Below are 17,622 nucleotides of genomic sequence, written 5' to 3'. Positions count from 1 at the left end.
GCATCGCTTCACAACCGGAAGAACAAACGTCGGGGGAGACTGGAACGAATACTGCCCAGTCTCTACAAATACACCACACCTATCATTATTTTCTTTCAGATGTACCTATCCCAACCATCGCTAGTTTCAACAGAATGAAACAGATTACGGATGACTTAAACCTTGTGGTTAAAGCAATGAAATTGTCTTCAATGCTAGAGGTTGGTATTACAAACTGTTTCTAGAAAATGTTGCAGGTTTACTCATTAAGAATTATTTTTAATGTGATTTGTGGCAGAAACTGAATGATTTGAAGTCAAACTAATGGAAAATATCTCTTTAAAAGGTTCTTGATTGCATTCAGAAAATGTTTAGTTGAAATTGCAACAGTGTCTGTTATTTATTTTAATGAATTTCAGGTCAATGGTGATGACACAATGGTCAGACGAAATACTCCTGTTCCTGAGCCACAGAATGTGGATAAAGAAACTATTTATGTTGTAAGTGTTTTTAACTCTGGCAAAAATACAAGATCACTAATCTAAATGATGATTAATTTTTTTTCAACTAGTTCCGGTAAAATGCAATCTAATACACTTGCCATGAAATTTAAGTTAATGAAACTATCCTTACCTAATGATTTAGAACTATTATATCTTGATTTTAAAATCTCAAGATATGTACCTCTTTCAAAGGGGGTTTGAGGTCTGTACTGTAAGTTACAGACCAAGTTTTTATCAGCTTGGATTTATGGCCTGAGTGAGACATGGGTGGGCCATGTATCCAATAATAAAAAAAACAAGGTTTGGTAATGTATAATACAGACTGAGAAAACGAGGTCAATAGATATTATTTATATCTCTAGATTAGTGGGCTAGGATTTCATTTCAAACAAATTTTTTAATTTAGCAGGCTGTACAGCAAAACACTAAGAGATATAAGAAAGCTGTTGAACCCAGAACCAGCTAAGAAAAAATGCTTTTTTATTTGTTAACTAGGCAAATAAACATATTACTCTTGGCAAAAGCTAAGACCTGTGTAGAAAATTAAAATTGTGTCCTGGGCATCACCAATTGTCTCTCTACACTAGGGGACAGCACAAAAGACTCTTACACTGTCTGTCTCCATTGGCATGAAGTTATGGAAAAGGTTTCTGGGAACTCCACCATTTAGCCCTTTACCCTCTAACATCCGTATGTACATTCTCCATACTGTTCTCTATACATTTTCAATGGCACCAACAAGGAGAATTTGTTTAACAATCAAGAGCTTATTTGGTTGATGATCATTTCCTTTATTCTCCTGACCTTAATGTTTGATTCAGGGGTGCCATTGTAAGGAGAAATTAGATGCTTGACTATCACTTTTAGGGGATAAAGGGTTAATACCCATGAGTGATGCATGATTTGTAAGAAATAATTATGCTAATAGATTGAGAAAGATGATAACATTTTTTATCTTGGTGATGGAGTAGAGAAAGATGTCTTTTTGTCTTGTCATGAGGGTGTGACAATAGAAAAATTCTGAGTCCTCATGAGTCTGAGTCAAACATCAGACCTTGGGATCATCAGAGTACAGGGTTGGATTGTTCAAAAGTAGGTTAAGGTAACCCAGGGTTAGTGTGAAATTTGATTTCAGATCTGAAAGCTTTAAAAGAAAATTCAGCTTGATTCCATTTGTCTACAATTTGATGATCAAATGCCTTAAAATAAATTGGGAAAATTATCCCAAAACGGCTTTTTATCAGAGAAATATAGAAACCTGGATTAAGATTTAACCCTGGGTTAGTGCTAATTGGCCTTCGAACAACTGGGCCCAGAATCTCAAGATCTAATGCAACTCAGAATTTTTTTCTTTGATGCACACTGATTAGAAGACAAACAAACATCTTTTTTAACTATAGATATTTTAATAATTATTGTTATCTTGGTTTAGGAAAGGCTTCCACCATATGCTGATCATGACTGGGTGAAAGGAATTTTCAGCAAGTATGGGAAAGTGGAATACGTCAGGTAGGTGCATGCACTTAATTCATTAGCCTTTTCACTCCTGAGATCTGTTAATTAATTCTCCTTACTGTCTGTCATACAATTCTCTTGATGCTAGTGCAGAGAATTTGGTATATGATGAGCTAATAATCTTTAATTGATATTTTTCTTTATTTTTGTCATTTGCAAGCTTGAAATTGTGATGATGTTGTATTGAGAAATTCTGTCTTTATCACTCATGGGAAGTAAAGAGTTGACTACAGTTGAGTTGGCCAAAATTGTTTGAAAGCTAGTGGCTTGGGGTTTTTTAATCTTGATGTGATTATCATTGGGTTCAGAAAATTTGGGTACCGCTGTTACAGAAAGGGCTTTCATTCAACTCTTGCTATCAGTATGTGCTAAAACAGTGGATAGCTTTTAAGATTCTCTCTGATTGGCCACTTAAACTACAAATATCCATTGCTACACACCTGTGAGCAATGTGCACAGGATTTGCACCAGCTAGTGGTGGATATTTTATTCACTGCTACACGGTTAGGTAAATATCCACCCCTAGCCACCTCTACTTCAGTGAATAGTTGTTAAATATTTAAAGAAAGCAAATGGATAGGCACAAAATAAGCAGGATGAACCATTCAAATCCAAGAAGTGACCAACATTTAACTTCTTCCCATAAAATCCATACACAATCCAGCAAACAGGTAATGAGAATACTCACCTTATCTTGATTTAAAACCAAATTCATGTTATAAATTCACAAGGAAATATATAGCAGCTAGATGGGAGAATAATATCAGACCAGGGGTGTTGACAAATTTGGTATTGGATCAACTAATATTCCCCTATGTGATATTCCCTATATTCTCATCACTTGCCCACTTGATATTTTATTAATGTGGTAAGGAGAAATTCTGTCTTGGTTTTTAATAATTTCTTTTTTTTTTCTGCCAATGATGTTTTAGCATCCCAAGATTCAAACACACTGGAGACATAAAAGGGTTTGCTTTTGTAGAATTTGAATCTGCAAAGGTTGCTCAAGAAGCAGTTGAGGTACTCATTAAACATGATTTATTTCATATAATCGTGCTTCTTGTGATACTTTCTTGGTTTGGTTTGCTGCAAGAGATTATGTGCTCTTGGCTGTTATTATAACTTTGCTTTTATTTATAAAACCACTCTAAAAAAAGGTTTTTCTCCTGCCCAATATGTAACTCACAAGATTAGCCAAAATAGGATTTTATGGTCATCTGTTGGGAAAAGTAGTTTTTAGATTATTTTAAGATTTTTTCAAGCTTGAAGTTTGCTACTATGAACAAGACGTTGAACGCTCCAATCTCAATAATCTGGATAAACATCTACTTACCAGAGACTACTTTAAGAAATTCAAATTTGACTTACTTTCTGCTTCTACTGCTCGCTTTATACATGCCGATTCTGTTATATATCATTCTCTGTTTTCAAATTTAAGTTATATTTACGTAACGTATAAATTTTCTTTTTCTTCACACAACCCCACAAGCTTGTATCTTAAAATTTTATCGTGTTTAAATAAAGGTCATCTAAATTTATCTAATTCTAAGTAATGTTTTGTAGGTGTTTAATAAAGAGGGAAGAATTAAACAAAGTAGTGAACCAGAAAAAAGCGAAATTGGCTTCAGTACCGAACGGTCAAATGAACAACACAAGATGGCTAAACCAAAAAGAAAACGCTCTCATAGCGAATCAGAAGTGGACGGACATAAAACCAGCCGCGAAAGGACTGGTAAGAGAAAGAGAACAACAAGTGAATCCTCAGTAGATTCTGAGGCCAATGAACTGCCAGTAGATGTGAGCTCGAGGGATGGGGTCAAACGGAAAAGTAAAGAAGGCAAGAAGTCTGAACAATGTGGCAGTGGAAGGATAGAAAATGGAGAGGAGAGATGGAAAGATGGGGATGGGAAGGACAAAAAGGGAAAGAAGTTTGTTCGGTGGCAAGAAGGTGATGAACAGACCAACAGCGATAAAAAAGTGAGCGAGGAAAAATCTCGTAAAAGATCTCATGATGATTCTACAAGCGGCGAAGAGAGCGGGAAGCAGAAACGACAGAAGATGAGCAACAAGTCGGAGATGAACTCTGAAAATACTGCTGAGGAGAGTGGCGAAGATGCAACTGTCGAGGGAGACAAGAAACATAAGAAAAGGAAGAGGAAAAAGAAGGACAAGAAAGAAAATAGATTGCCACATTTAAGAGTGATCTCTAAGTAAGTTCAATGAATAAAGGAGGTAAGTTTCTTAAACAAAAAAAAAACTGTGGTAATGCGTCGGTGGCAGTAACAAGGTAATTTTGGTTTTAGTAACTGAGTTGATATAGTAAATTGGCCACCGTAAAGAGGTTCAAAGACGTTTCGATCGAGCGTTCGCCCTTCTTCGGAGGAGACAGACAACTGTCACATTAAAACTCCTTAAGGTGGCTAATTTACATTATCAACTCGGGCGATAAAACCAAAATTATCTTAAGTAAGTTAGTTACTTTTTTTTCTGTTCATAACATAACTTTTCTCTAGTTTTTTTTCGGTAAATTTCATTTGATGTGTGTGGGAGAGTTTGAATGGTAGCCACGACATTTTTTTTATTCTGTTCAGATAAACCTTTTTCATTTTACAAAGAAACGTTGGTAGAACTATTAATCTTTCGGAATTTATAAGATCTGTGAAGTTTCCTGAATCATTTTCGTTTTTAGAATGGAGTTCCATGAAATTTAGCATATTTACTTGATTCGAGAAAGTTCAAAGGCAAACCTTTGTAATGAATGAAAATTTTACTTTTGTACTGAATGCTAAGTGGAATCAAAGTTTTTTTTTCTTTCTCTGAAGATTAGAATGGCTCGAGCTAAAAAAGGAGTATAAAACCTTACAACGCGGAGCCATGAAGAACTTGAAAAAACACCTGCAAGATAAAATTCCTGTTAACTCCAGTCAAGCAGGAAACAAACCTCACAAGTCAACACGCGACAGAGCTGATGCGTCGTATCAGAAGACCGAAGAAAAATCCTCGCAAGATGGCGTCGCAACTGTAAAGACGCTATCGTACACTCCAGGAGTTCTGTTAAAGTTCCAATGTCAGGGTCGTGGAATGACCAAAAAAGAGCTGAGAGTAAGAATAAGGGAGCTTCTCTACAGTAACACAGCGTTCAAACGTCCACGCTTGTGCGAACTTTGTAATGACTATGGGCGTGTTTTTAGGCTGTCAGAACCAAGTTGTCTCACACGAGTTACAAACAGCCGCACAAGCCAGTATGTCGCGGTGTTTTAAAAGCGTATAATTATTTGATAAGTGTCTAGTTTTCCTCTTCCTTACTTTTGTTTTCTTTCAACAGAGTTACATGAGCGTTTCAATCAGTGCTTTTTTTCATTTCTTCTTTTTGCATTTCTGCTTGAAAGCAGTTGTTTCTTATGTTTTCCATTGAAAATTTGCGCGGGAAATCAGCGCGCGGCCGGTAAAAGTTGATCTCCTTGTGCATGCCTTACGTTTGACCGCTGTGTTCATATAATTGAGACCGATTGAGACCTGGATGCCATGACACAGTACCTGTGCCAATATCACAGATGTAGTAGGTTCAAATCTAAGTGGAGCACTTTGTTATTGATATTGAAGTTGAAAATTGCATATATTTTTTTTTGCCCGCTTCTCTTAAAAATACATGGTCATGGATAAACTGTAAGAGTATTTTTTTTTAATTTTTTGTAGGAGAAACTTTCATCGTGTGCTCCCGTAGCTTATTTGGATTTAGAAGAAGGCAATGTTGAGGTGTGGAGAACCTTTTCTGAATTAGCGTCACGTGATTTTATAACAACCAAAGTAAAGCGCGCGCTCTGATTGGTCAATTCAGCGTCCCCGATTTGCCCATGGGTGTACGCTGCTGACGTGAGCAAATGCAAAGACTATTTTTCCGCGCGCGCTTGTTTTTTCTGGGCACGTAAGATTTGTCAAATAAAAGGGAACTCCTTAGCTACAATGTATCAATGTTATGTTATAAAACAAATGGTAAACACCACAGCGTACACTATTGAGTTATGGATGCACGCGGGAGGTTGCTAAGCACGAAAGAAGCGTAAGAGTCGCTCGAGGCGATAGCCGAGAGGGACTCTAGCTTCTTGAATGCTTAGCAAACCTCCCGCGTGCATCCATAACTCAATAGTGTACGCTGTGGTGTTTACCATTTGTTAAATGTTGACCTGGTTTACACAAATCCTTTATCATTTGATACCTATATCACGATGTGACGTTCCTTTTTTTATTTCCTTGGTTTGCTGTTGGATCGAGCATGCATGCAGGAAATAAGGAAAAGTGCAAAATATCAAATTACGTCGCGAAAGTAACGCGATTGCACCTACAGTTAGGTTCTTTAAGTAGCTGCTGTTTGGAAAATGAGCCCGCGCTCCCTCCCAAGGCACTTACGGCAGACTAAAGGTCGACGCAAGACAAGCCATATTTTTGGTTCTCTCACTGAATTTCGTGTAGTTTTCTTTTCATTTGGAACCAGAAATCTCTAATGTAGAAATTTCTCTGCAAGTGGACCCTCGTTCCTTGGTTTTTCAAACTTTTCAGTCAGTTTTTAGAACCTGTTGAATATAAAATCCTAAGGATATATTGAAGTTCACACGTCAACCAGATGTACGAACAGACATGGTTTGATGCTACTCTGGGTTAAAGATTTAATGAATGTAATCGGGGTCGATGAATTGTAATTTACCCGATTGCATTTATTAAATCTTTAAACCAGAGTAGCATCAAGCCATTTCCAAATCATTAGGACTTCTCCTTATAACTACTGACACTACTTTTTAATTTTTGCAGGGTTATGTTCGTTTTCACACCGCAGAAAATTGTAACTTGGTGCTTAAAGAAATGTCAACCGCAAACGATGAACTACAGCTCAACAAACTGACGGGTAATTTTAATCAGCTTTTTTTTTTTTTTTCAAGGCTTACTAGTTTCGCTGTCAGTGCCAAGCCTCCCACAGGTCTGTGGAAAATAAGACCTTAAAATTTCGATGAAAAGTTGGGAAATAATTACAATTTGAAATCATCCGCTTGTGTTCTCGCGCGCGTTTGTCCTGCTCTCGCCACGCGCCTTCCACGCAAGCTATACTACGTTATGGAAGGCTTAGAGTAGTTTTTTCGAGATATTGAACCGAAAAGATTATTTGGTGGTAGAATGGACGGCCATAAGGTAATAGCAGACGCTACTGGTATGTGGTCGATTAACATTTTCGATTAAATTTATCTATATTAGGATAACTCTGGGAACTCTAAGTTCTTATTTAGTATTCAAGATGATTATTTACCAACAAAACGAAATAAAAAGGGTGTGTCTCAAATTTTGGAATTCTCTCAATAATTCGAAGTAAAGTTTCAAATGTTTCCAACTCGCATTGAGGCTCATTTAAAGCGATTCTAGCTTTTATTTAACCTTTTCTCGATGAATTTGCAGAGGGGGAAGAAAAAGCTTACTGGGAAAAGATAAATACCGATCGTGTGAACAGATATAATTCCAAGAGGGAGAAAAAGCGAGGGACCGAAAAGGTAGGGAATCTTGATTTCACTGGTTTTATCCTGATGGAACAATAAAAAGAAGGGGTCACCGGACTTGTTTTCATGCAATAGCTTTCGTGAGTTTAGCAATTTCCGCGCGCGTTCTCGCGCATTTAAAAATCTGGATTCTATAAGATCGACATTTGCTCATGATCTGTTATAGCTACCGCTGACAATTGCGTGTGCTCGCGCGCGCGCCTACGATCTGATGTTTACAGACGTTTACTGCTAATTAAGAAAATCATTAAATAGCTGTCAAAGATAGCCTCCCGGGCTCATCTTAAACATCCTACACACGACTTCTGGCTATATCATATTATTTTCCTTTAAGTTTCAAAGTCTTCTTCCACTTCAGGTAGATTATCCTTCACTTGAGTTCTTCTTTTTTCGCCGTCGCAAGATTTCATATCGGTTGAATATTTCTTTTAAATGTGAAGTGAAGCAACCTTTATTTCTCCAAAAATCGTCTTCTTTATCTTAGTTTCTATCTCCTGCATTCACAGTAGCCGCTCAACGCATCAAATACAAGCTCTTAGGTAAACTTCTCACAAAAGTAGAAAAAATTTCACGCGCCGCCATCATTGTTTTGAATTTTCATCTTTTGATCTCGCGCTTCTTTCGCACGTTTCTCTCGCGCGCGTCGCGCAAGAGTGACCTGTTCCCCGCGTGAGGAAACTGGTACGAGCCACCTTAAGCAGGTCTTGTTTAGTTTACGAGGTGGTAGTTTAGTTTAGTTTAGGAGTTTATTTAGTTTTGGTTTAGGAGGTTTCTTTAGTTTAGGAGGAACACCATCCTCTGCACTTTTTAAATCTTCTAACGTAGCGTTGTTCTCTGAAATTGCTGTTTTGCACGGACATTTGTGGAACAAACTTAAAGCGGTAACGTGTTCATCGTTTGGTCGTAGACCGATGGACTTATCTTGGCTCTTTGACTCCCCTGAGTGACCAAGACAGAATTTCTCCTTACAACATCAATACATTAGCGACCTTAAGCAACCACGACGGCGACGGCAACGAGGACGTGGAAAAACAAGAGATCTAATTGGCAGAGCAATAGCTCAGCACGTGCATTTTGAAACTTTGTACATTTCTTAGCCGTCCTATGCAAAACAACAACGTGAAATCGCCAAAACTTGCGTCGTCTGCGAACCGAAACTGCGACGACAAATTATTTCAATTTCCATTTGGAACTCAACGCTACTTATATACGTCATGCTGTAGTTGAGCTGTGGCGCCGTATGAGACAGTAAGCTCGTGCAGCCATTTTTGAAATTCTAACTAAGAGTAGAAATTCATTTTTTAATCGACTCGATTAAAAAATGAACTTCGGAAGTCTTCCTTGGCGTTGCCGTCCTGACTGCTTAAGGTCCCTAATATCAAGCGGACAGGTAATGAGAAAATATAAAAATATCAATTAGGATATCATTAATGGATCCAATACCAAATACCCCAAACAAACATTATAAGAATTGTATGGCAGACGGTAAGGAGAGTTACTTATGAGATCATAATAGTGGAACTTAGATGTGGATAATGAAGGTATTTAGCTTAGTTTTATAAAAATAACGTGACTCCCTGACTCATCATTTTCGCTAGCCGCAGGGCTAAACATAAAAAGATAACAATACATCTTGAAACAAAGAAACTCAACTGATCTAAGTTAATGATTTTTTGCGGTTTCATGAACTCTTGAATTTTCGCAAGTTACGCAGTTGTTTAGAAGGGGTTTGATTAAAGTTATTAGTTTAATTTAATTTAATTTATTAGATTCGCTGACAAGCAGGGACACTGCAACAGCTTTGCGCCAATTACTGCGGGCCCAGTAAACCCACCCATCCCACCCCAGGGGAGGACATCGACCACACAGTAATCTCGTGCGTGGGAAATTAACGTCTCCAACCCCCAACCCTGCAGGAGACGGGACCATTTATTCGTCCCTATCCGAGAAGACCAGAATATCCAACCATTTCTTGATGTTATAGAAGGGTAGCAAATTCCTCTCAATTATTTTAAGACCTTGTGTGTTGGTCCGGTCGGGGCTCGAACCCTCGACCTCCCGCACAACAGTCCAGCGCACTATCCATTGGGCTAACTGAGCGGCGGTTGTCGGCGGTTGCTGGTAGTGTTTCTGTCGTTTATTTGTTGGTTTAAAAGTCCCAAACAGGACTGAAAACTGTGAAATAACGACAAATTCAACGATGCGTGATTTTGATTTGGCGGTTATTGGTAGATCACGAAGGCGGCAGCGCTTTGAGTTGGAATGCTTAACCAGCCAATCAAAATTATACCGTTGTCAGAAGCTCGTTCAATTACAAGTGACGTGAAGTCAAGTCAAAGATACCTCGCTAGCACTACGGCACTCTTTGCTTATGAACCCATTTCGTTCAGCAGATATATTTTTTACCAACACACAGACATAATGTTTTTCTAGAATACCCTTCGGCTGACAGGGGTCACTTGTCATTATGTTGTTTACGGGCCAAGTACACGAAACGTTTCGACGCAGCCTTGTGAAGCGTTGCAGGAATCTGTTGTGTAATACGAAATCTTGTGTACCACTAGGAAAGGAGCAATTCGAAAAAATTTAGGGCAAAATGCTACAATTCTTTTCCCTAATCGAAAGAACGGAACTCGCGACAACTTTGTGTAGTTGATTTTCTGTAAACTTTTCTCCTGGTGAGTTAGGCGTCGCTTTAAATGTAGTGGCCTGAGGGACCCTCACAAAGACAAGCTTTCCTTCCCAATGTTTTTTTTTTCTTTAAAAAAAGAACAAGATGCTGTAGTACGTCACGTTGTAATTGTGTATACGACAGCTGTTTTGATTGATTATTTTAACTCTCCAATGCAGATTACACAGAGGAATGAAGCATAAACGGGTTTCCTATGCAAATTTAGTGAGGGATTGAAGTTTTTAAAACTTATTTTCAATATCTTATTTATCTAACGGTAAAATCCAATGCATTCGTTGGTTTTTCCGTGGCTTTCGAAAGTTGTGTAACTGTGCATAAAGCGAAAACAAATGATTTTAACATTTCTGAAGGCCAAACGGGTTCTCTCATTTTTTCTGTAAAACGTATTTTATGTAAAATATCCTGTCTATTGCATTCCGATGACGTAAGCAGGTCTTGTTTCATTCAAGCCAAAGCCGTTTTGTCCTAGGTTGTAGAAGAAACTTCACACTGTGCGCCATTTAAATATACTTATACAGACATAATGGTTTTCTAGAATACCTTTCGTTTGACAGGGGTCACTTGTCAATGTGTTATTCGCAGGCCAAGTACACGAAACATTTCGATGCAGCCTCCCATAGCGTTGCAGGAATCTATTGCATCATGACGAAATCTTGTGCACCACTAGGAAAGGAGCGATTCGAAGAAATATTGTTCGTGATACTACCAGATAATTTTTATCCGAAAACGCTCAACTCGCGTCAATTTTGTGCGTTTAATTAAATTTCTGTTTGTCAGTCAAGCGCTAATTTAATTGTAGTTGCCCGAGGGACCCTGACCAACACATGTAACCTAATGGTTTGAAAAACAATGTTGTTTGGTGATGCGTTGCATGGTAACTGTGCATACGACAGCTGTGTTGATTGATTATCAACCCAACTTATGCAAATTATATAAAGGAATGAAGCATAAACGACTTTCGTATTTCAATCGTATTTACCGACGGTCTGGTCCAAGGCTTTCGCTGGTTATTCTGTCGCATTCTAACGTTGTGTAACCACCGTTTCGATGATGTAGCAGACCGTCTCTCTTTTTTGCAATGGTTGGTGTTCTTCAGTGGTATTGAAGCAGTTTTCCTTCTGAAGTTTATCTACGAACATGTTGGCTGCAAAGTCCCAGTCTTGTGATCACAATTTTAACGTCATTGAGTCTCTTCTCGCTCGCAAGTCAACAGTCTGTTACTTGCGGCTGGGAGTACAGCAAGGCAATTTCTAGAAGTAACTCGAATGGATTCGTGTAAAGAATTGGTAAAACCGAAAACTCTAAGCAAACTCAGATATGCGACGGCTATCATTTGGATTGTAACCGGCGGTTTTCTGTTTTCGATCTTCTTTTATATCGAAAGCGGTAAAAAAGCGTCTGACATCCGCTGTGATGCAGAATTTAACGACAAAGCCAAGGAGGACCTCGTTCTGGGAAAGTGTTTCGATGACTACCAGAAGAAATACAACAAGTTTCCCGTGTATGGCTTCGTCCTTATAAACTTCTCCGTTATCACAATCGTCTCTGTTATTTACTCGCAGTTGGTAAGATCGAAAGTTAACGAGCTGGAAACCCGGGAGCCTGATGTCGAAGGACAGCAAGGAAATTTGGTCAGAAAGGGTCTTTTTACTGCATACTGTTATCAGCTAGCTGCCATAATTATTCTTGCGATCCTTTCCATCATCTTATTGCAAACCCACGTTTTTCGTCCTAGTATCAATTTTCCGTCGAACTTTATTTGCAATCTTTCGAAAAGAGGTTCCAATTCCTCGGCTTTTTCATCTACAAACGCCTCACTGACAAAAAATGATACTTATTCTTGTCGCAATACACGAGCAACCGAGAAATTTGGTGGGAGTGTTGCCTTGACCGTTTTCAATGGAATCTGTGCCTTTCTCGCATTTATTGAACTTGTCTGGATCTTCTCACGGGCAAGGAATGGTAATCAGTTTATGGAAGACTCTCAATTTTTTGCTGATCATTTAAGATCCAACCGTGATGAGGCGGCAGTACCTCTCACTAGGCCGGAACTGAGAGCGGAACTGCAAAAGCAATCGGAACGTTTGATAGATTGTGTAAGACATGACCGAGAGCAACTTGAAGATCATTTAAGATCCAACCGTGACGAAGAGGCAGTACCTCTCAATAGGCCTGAACCGAGAGCGGAACTGCAAGAGGAATTGGAACGTTTGAAGGATCGTATAATACAAGGCACAGAGCAACTTGAAGATCTGAAACAACCTATTCGACCTAAACCAGGAGAAGGCCCAAAACCTAAAGATCTAGAGCTCGACAAAATATTTGTAAAGTTGATACTCCATGACGGTATAGCTGGCTATGACTTTCCTAAAGATAGACGGGAACAACTTAAAGTTTTTCCAAAACCAAAATCAAATCAGTCTAACTATGTACCCATGCAAGATATATTTGATGGTCATAACAAACGTGTTCTTTTTGTTGGTCGTCCAGGCATCGGTAAAACAATTTTATCCACTAGGCTGCTTCGAGAGTCTGCATTAAATGCGTTCAAGTCTCAGAATTTTGATGCGGCATTTCTTGTGAAATTTAGACGCTTTAACTCAAGAACGGACCTTAATCTTCGTGAAATGCTGTCTCGCTCAGAAACAGTACGAAATCTAGATGATAAAGTCTGGAACTACATTATTAAGAACCCAACCAAAGTTCTGTTGATTTTTGATGGAGTTGATGAGTATAATGCCAGGTCAGAGATCTCCAATGATGACTCGCACTTTCATGACCTTGATGAAGAGAGAATGCCTCTCCACTGTCTCTACAAGAAAATAGCTTCCGGAACACTTCTTAAGGGTGCCACCGTCATCACAACGTCACGACCAACTGCTGTCTCATGTCTTAAACTGCTGACCTTTGACAGGGTATTAGAAATTCTTGGCTTTACATCTGATGACATTGAAAAGTATGTAAATAAGTTTATCGATGGAGATCAGAATCCCAAAGGAAAGAAAACAATATGGCAACACATCAGAACCAATATCAATCTCTTTACTTTGTGCTATGTTCCTGTGAACTGTTTTATTATTTGTTCCTGCTTGTCATGGTTGCAATCCCAAGGCTCCAGTTTACCTACAAAGCTTACCAAGATATACAGTATAGCCCTGAAGATTTTCTACTTTAAACATGGTAAGAAATGCCGCCAATCACAGAAAGCCTTGAATGATCTTATTTTAAAACCATTACACAAGTTACCCACTGAATATAAAGAGGAATTCCAAAAACTTGGAGAAATTGCTTTTAAAGGATTACAAGAAGGCAGACTACAATTTTCTTCAGAAGAAGTTAAAGGACTAGAGGATTGTGGAATGCTTCATCGTTTGCGTGACCAGCAAGGCCCAACTCCACTAGATCCAAGTGAACCTCAGTATTGCTTTATTCACCTTACATGTCAAGAATTCCTTGCTGCTTACCATGTGGTACATACCTTGACAGAGGCCAAAGCATTGCAAAAATTTATCTCTGATCACATTGATCGTGCTTCTTGGCAAGTAGTTGTACAATTTTTAGCTGGATTATTAGCTGACAGTGACAAAGGAGATGATCTGCAAAACAGCAAAATGTTTATTGAGCTTCTTCCCAAGTCAACTCTTACGGCAGATAAACAAGCACTACATGGAGAAAGATTCGACTGGAGGAGTAAAACCTTATACACCCGTTGGCCAAATCAAACGCAAACGGTTTTAGCTGTGACCTTATGTAAATGTTTACATGAGCTTGGAACAAAGCATCAATCTTTGATAACAAGGAAAATGAAAGAAATTGGTTGTGATGTAGTGTCGTTTAGTTTTTGCCAACTGGCACCTGTTGACTGTGCATCAATTGTTTATTTCCTTAAGAACCTTGAAAATGCATTTGAACTAGTTTTGCACGAGAACACGATTGGTGATTTAGGTTGCTGGGAAATTAAAAAGTGGATTGTTGAAAATGATTGCAACCTGGAAATCTTGGACTTAAGCTGCAACTTAGTAGGAGAAAAAGGAGTAGAATACCTAAGTGATGCACTTAAGCATGTTAATTGTAAACTAACTAATTTGGCCTTAGGTCCGACTGATCAAGAACAGGATTTCAGTGATTTCGCTGTACTCGAGAACCGGGCTAATAATAACATAGGAGACAGAGGAGCACAACACCTTTGTAATGCACTTAAGGATGTAAATTGTAAACTCACAGAGCTTAATCTGGGACATAACAACATAGAGAATGAAGGAGTTAAACACCTGAGTGATGTACTTAAAGAGGTGAATTGTAAACTCCTTGTGTTAAATCTGGAATCAAATCAATTTGGAGACAAAGGAACAGAACACTTGAGCTATGCACTGAGAGATGTAAATTGTAAACTCATTAAGTTGAACCTGCATGGTAACAAAATAGGGCAAAAGGGAGCAGAACACTTGAGTAATGCACTGAAAGATGTTAATTGCAAACTCCAGTGGTTAAACCTGGGATGGAATAAAATAGGGGATAAAGGAGCAAAACACCTGTGTAATGCACTCAAAGTTGTAAATTGTAAACTTGAGGCATTGAGCCTTCGTTGTGGCTTAGTAGGAGATAAAGGAGTATGTTACATGAGTGATGCACTGAAAAATTTAAATTGTAAACTCACTCTGTTGGACCTGACAGTTAACGAAATTACTGAAAAAGGAGCAGAACACTTGGGAGATGCACTGAAAGATGTAAATTGTAAACTTACTCTGTTAAGGCTGCGTGGTAACCCAATATCAGAAAGTGGACAAGAACACCTGCGGGATGCTTGTAAACATAAATATTGTGAACTTGATAATTTTAATTTTTTGACTCCCTGATAATAAAGGTTTTCAATGATTACTAGTGGTTAGACTTGATATGATTTAGGAAATAAAAGAGGACAGTTTTTAAACTTTAGGTTTTGTCTCTTGTAAAAAGAAAAATCAAAGACTCCTTGGAATTACATCATGGCATGTCTTAATGTTTCAATGAAGTAGTGAGAACTTAAAACTATTTGCTATCTCCTCCCAATATTGCATGACATAACCTTAAATGACCAGTTGATTATTAACTTTATCACATCCATTTTGAAATCACTTGTGATTCTTGCAATCTGATCAGCTTTCACTGGTGCAATTAATTCACACATCACACCATTTTTTTCTCTAAATCGCATCTTTTTCCCAGCCAATTAATTTTACAATTTTAAAATGAATGTAACAAAGTGGTAATTTAACCTTGAGTCGATTAATTTTGGTCTGAAAGCACACTTGTGATTTCAAATCAAACTCGCACTGTGGGCACATTTTTGATTTTGAAATCACGCATATGATTTCAGACTAAATTGCACTCTACTCAGTTCAATTACCATTATTTAAAAGCATGGGGAGATCCATATGCATAATAACAAAAGCAGAAGATGAGGTTTCCAGACAATGTTTATTTCTAAATCTATTTAAAAGCTTAATACATATCAAGCAGATACAGGTTTGAATGCATTTTGACTCTTGTTCTCTGGCATAAGCTGCCATCAAATGATTTCTGCCAATGTGCTGTCACATAGCAGCATTGGAAGTGCTTCATGAAGTTTGCCTAGTCAAGCTTGAGGACAGTAAAAGTAGCTAACAAAGAAAATGCCTTTACAGGCTCCTAGTGAGTTATTATTAACTAATTTTCTGTGAGTGTGCAAGCTTTGATGTTTATATTGTTGGGAGTTCAACAGTGTATTGTCTTGTGAAAGTAGTTTTTTTCTAATTCCACTAAATACAATTCAGGACTAAAGCAGTGGAGACAGATGACTTTGAATGAGCAATTCAACCATTGAACTGTCTCACTGAACAACTAAAAAAAAAACCCTAAAGAAATGATTAATGCCATTCATTAAAGTACAATTGATCCTAGTGACAGAGATGATGATTTCACTCTGAGCTGTCAACCATTACACAACCCTGACTTGTACTTTGATACACTTAGTGAACTTACAGAAAGTGAAAAATTATATATTCAGGGAAAATCCTGCATGAATCCTCAAATGAATTTCAAATGGTGAGAACTCAGGAACTTTTGGAATGTAATAATTTGATAGATCTCAAACACCAAAGTATGGAAAGAAAAATGATCACCTTGAGCGAGTCGTGTTTTATTCTAAAGATTTTTTTTCAAGAACCAATATATAGCTTCATTGATCACCAATCTGGTAAAGTCTTCATCACTGAAAAAAATTTTCTTTTCTGGATAGCTATTAACCCTCTAGCTGCCAAGATCTGGGTAAAATTGAACAACAGCTCCCCAAAATATCTGTCGGCCAACTGTCGGCCGACAGTTCACCGACAGTTGCAGGGATGTAGCTAAAGTCTTTATCAGGCGGGTATTTGGGTGTTTTTATTCATTATTTCGCATACATGAAGTACAAATACCGCTCGCCATTGAGCCTGCAAAATGGACGATGCAATGTGAATAATGCGAACGTCGCACAAAATGGAGTGTTTACAATCTTTTCAGTTCAGGTAAGACAGCAATGAAGGTGTAAACAAACGAAATAAATAAAAAACAATCTTCTGAAAACATTTAAAAACATTTTGGAGAAAGAAGTAGTGCTTTACAGCCGGAAAAATCGCGTTCACAGCCGGGCAATTTTCCCGGCTTCCGGCTATTTTCTACATCCCTGCAGTTACATAATGAAATAGAATTCAGAAACAAGTAAATAGACTGTCATCTTGGTAAGTTTGAACTTTCAAAATTGATCCGGGGAGAAAAAGGGGCTTATTAATTCACTGGATGACGCAAACCGTATAAATGATTTCTGGTTTTATTCGATCTTTAAGGAAAACGTTGTGTAATATTAGACAGGGCAAACTACAACATAAGCGAACTACAGTGATTAATCGCATATCATCGACCACTTACTTCTGTGACGATATTCAGCAGATTATTCCTAATCACTCGTAAACACGGGTGGCAGTTCACTATTGGGCATCCGGTTGGCAAAGTCGTATGAAACGCCGGTCAGCGAGAGAACAATTTAGCACGGAACGATTCCTTCTAAAATGAACTTTTAACACGTTGCGTGATCTTACGAGGTTACTAATCCCAAGGGTATCGTGAACTTAATGAAACGGGAAATCAATTTTCAATCAATTATGAGTCATATCTAATTATATACTTTTCTCAACGAAACAAAAATTACCTCAAAATGAATTTTGACGGACACCACGCGATAGAGGTAAATTACGAGTGCGAGTGTCTTAATCGCCCAATAATGCATTGCAAACCTCATCATTGGCCATATCGATCTTCATTTATTTGAACTTGATGTGTAGTATCTGACCAAGGGCGGCCCAAGTTCTCTTTAACCACACAAGGAACACAATTTGCA

At 38.1% G+C, this 17,622-nt stretch overlaps 2 protein-coding genes across 5 annotated transcripts in view; both read left to right on the top strand.

The window, feature by feature from the left end:
• Positions 1-17,622, top strand: part of LOC111325709 (la-related protein 7) — a 30,598-nt gene that overhangs the window by 1,709 nt on the left and 11,267 nt on the right. For 3 of the 4 annotated variants that reach the window (XM_022929573.2, XM_022929574.2, XM_022929571.2), the window contains exons 4-12: positions 100-200; positions 399-479; positions 1,915-1,991; positions 2,930-3,017; positions 3,561-4,207; positions 4,820-5,099; positions 5,694-5,753; positions 6,804-6,897; positions 7,440-7,531. In XM_022929573.2, coding sequence (XP_022785308.2) covers positions 100-200; positions 399-479; positions 1,915-1,991; positions 2,930-3,017; positions 3,561-4,207; positions 4,820-5,099; positions 5,694-5,753; positions 6,804-6,897; positions 7,440-7,531 — 1,520 coding nt within the window. The remainder of the gene's footprint in view (positions 1-99; positions 201-398; positions 480-1,914; positions 1,992-2,929; positions 3,018-3,560; positions 4,208-4,819; positions 5,100-5,693; positions 5,754-6,803; positions 6,898-7,439; positions 7,532-17,622) is intronic. The other variant, XM_088745997.1, reaches the window with a different exon arrangement.
• LOC111325708 (uncharacterized) lies at positions 11,172-16,147 on the top strand. Its single transcript, XM_022929570.2, has one exon. It carries the CDS (start codon positions 11,495-11,497, stop codon positions 15,083-15,085), a length of 3,591 nt encoding a protein of 1,196 aa, XP_022785305.1. The 5' UTR covers positions 11,172-11,494; the 3' UTR covers positions 15,086-16,147.

This window comes from Stylophora pistillata, chromosome 14, assembly GCF_964205215.1.
Source record: "Stylophora pistillata chromosome 14, jaStyPist1.2, whole genome shotgun sequence".
In the NCBI taxonomy this organism is placed as follows: domain Eukaryota; kingdom Metazoa; phylum Cnidaria; class Anthozoa; order Scleractinia; family Pocilloporidae; genus Stylophora; species Stylophora pistillata.
Note: the sequence above shows the minus strand (reverse complement) of the source record. Positions and strands in the feature narration are given on the sequence as shown.

Excerpts from the sequence above, each read along its gene's own strand:
- LOC111325708 (XM_022929570.2), top strand. The coding sequence starts at position 11,495 with ATGGATTCGTGTAAAGAATTGGTAAAACCGAAAACTCTAAGCAAACTC.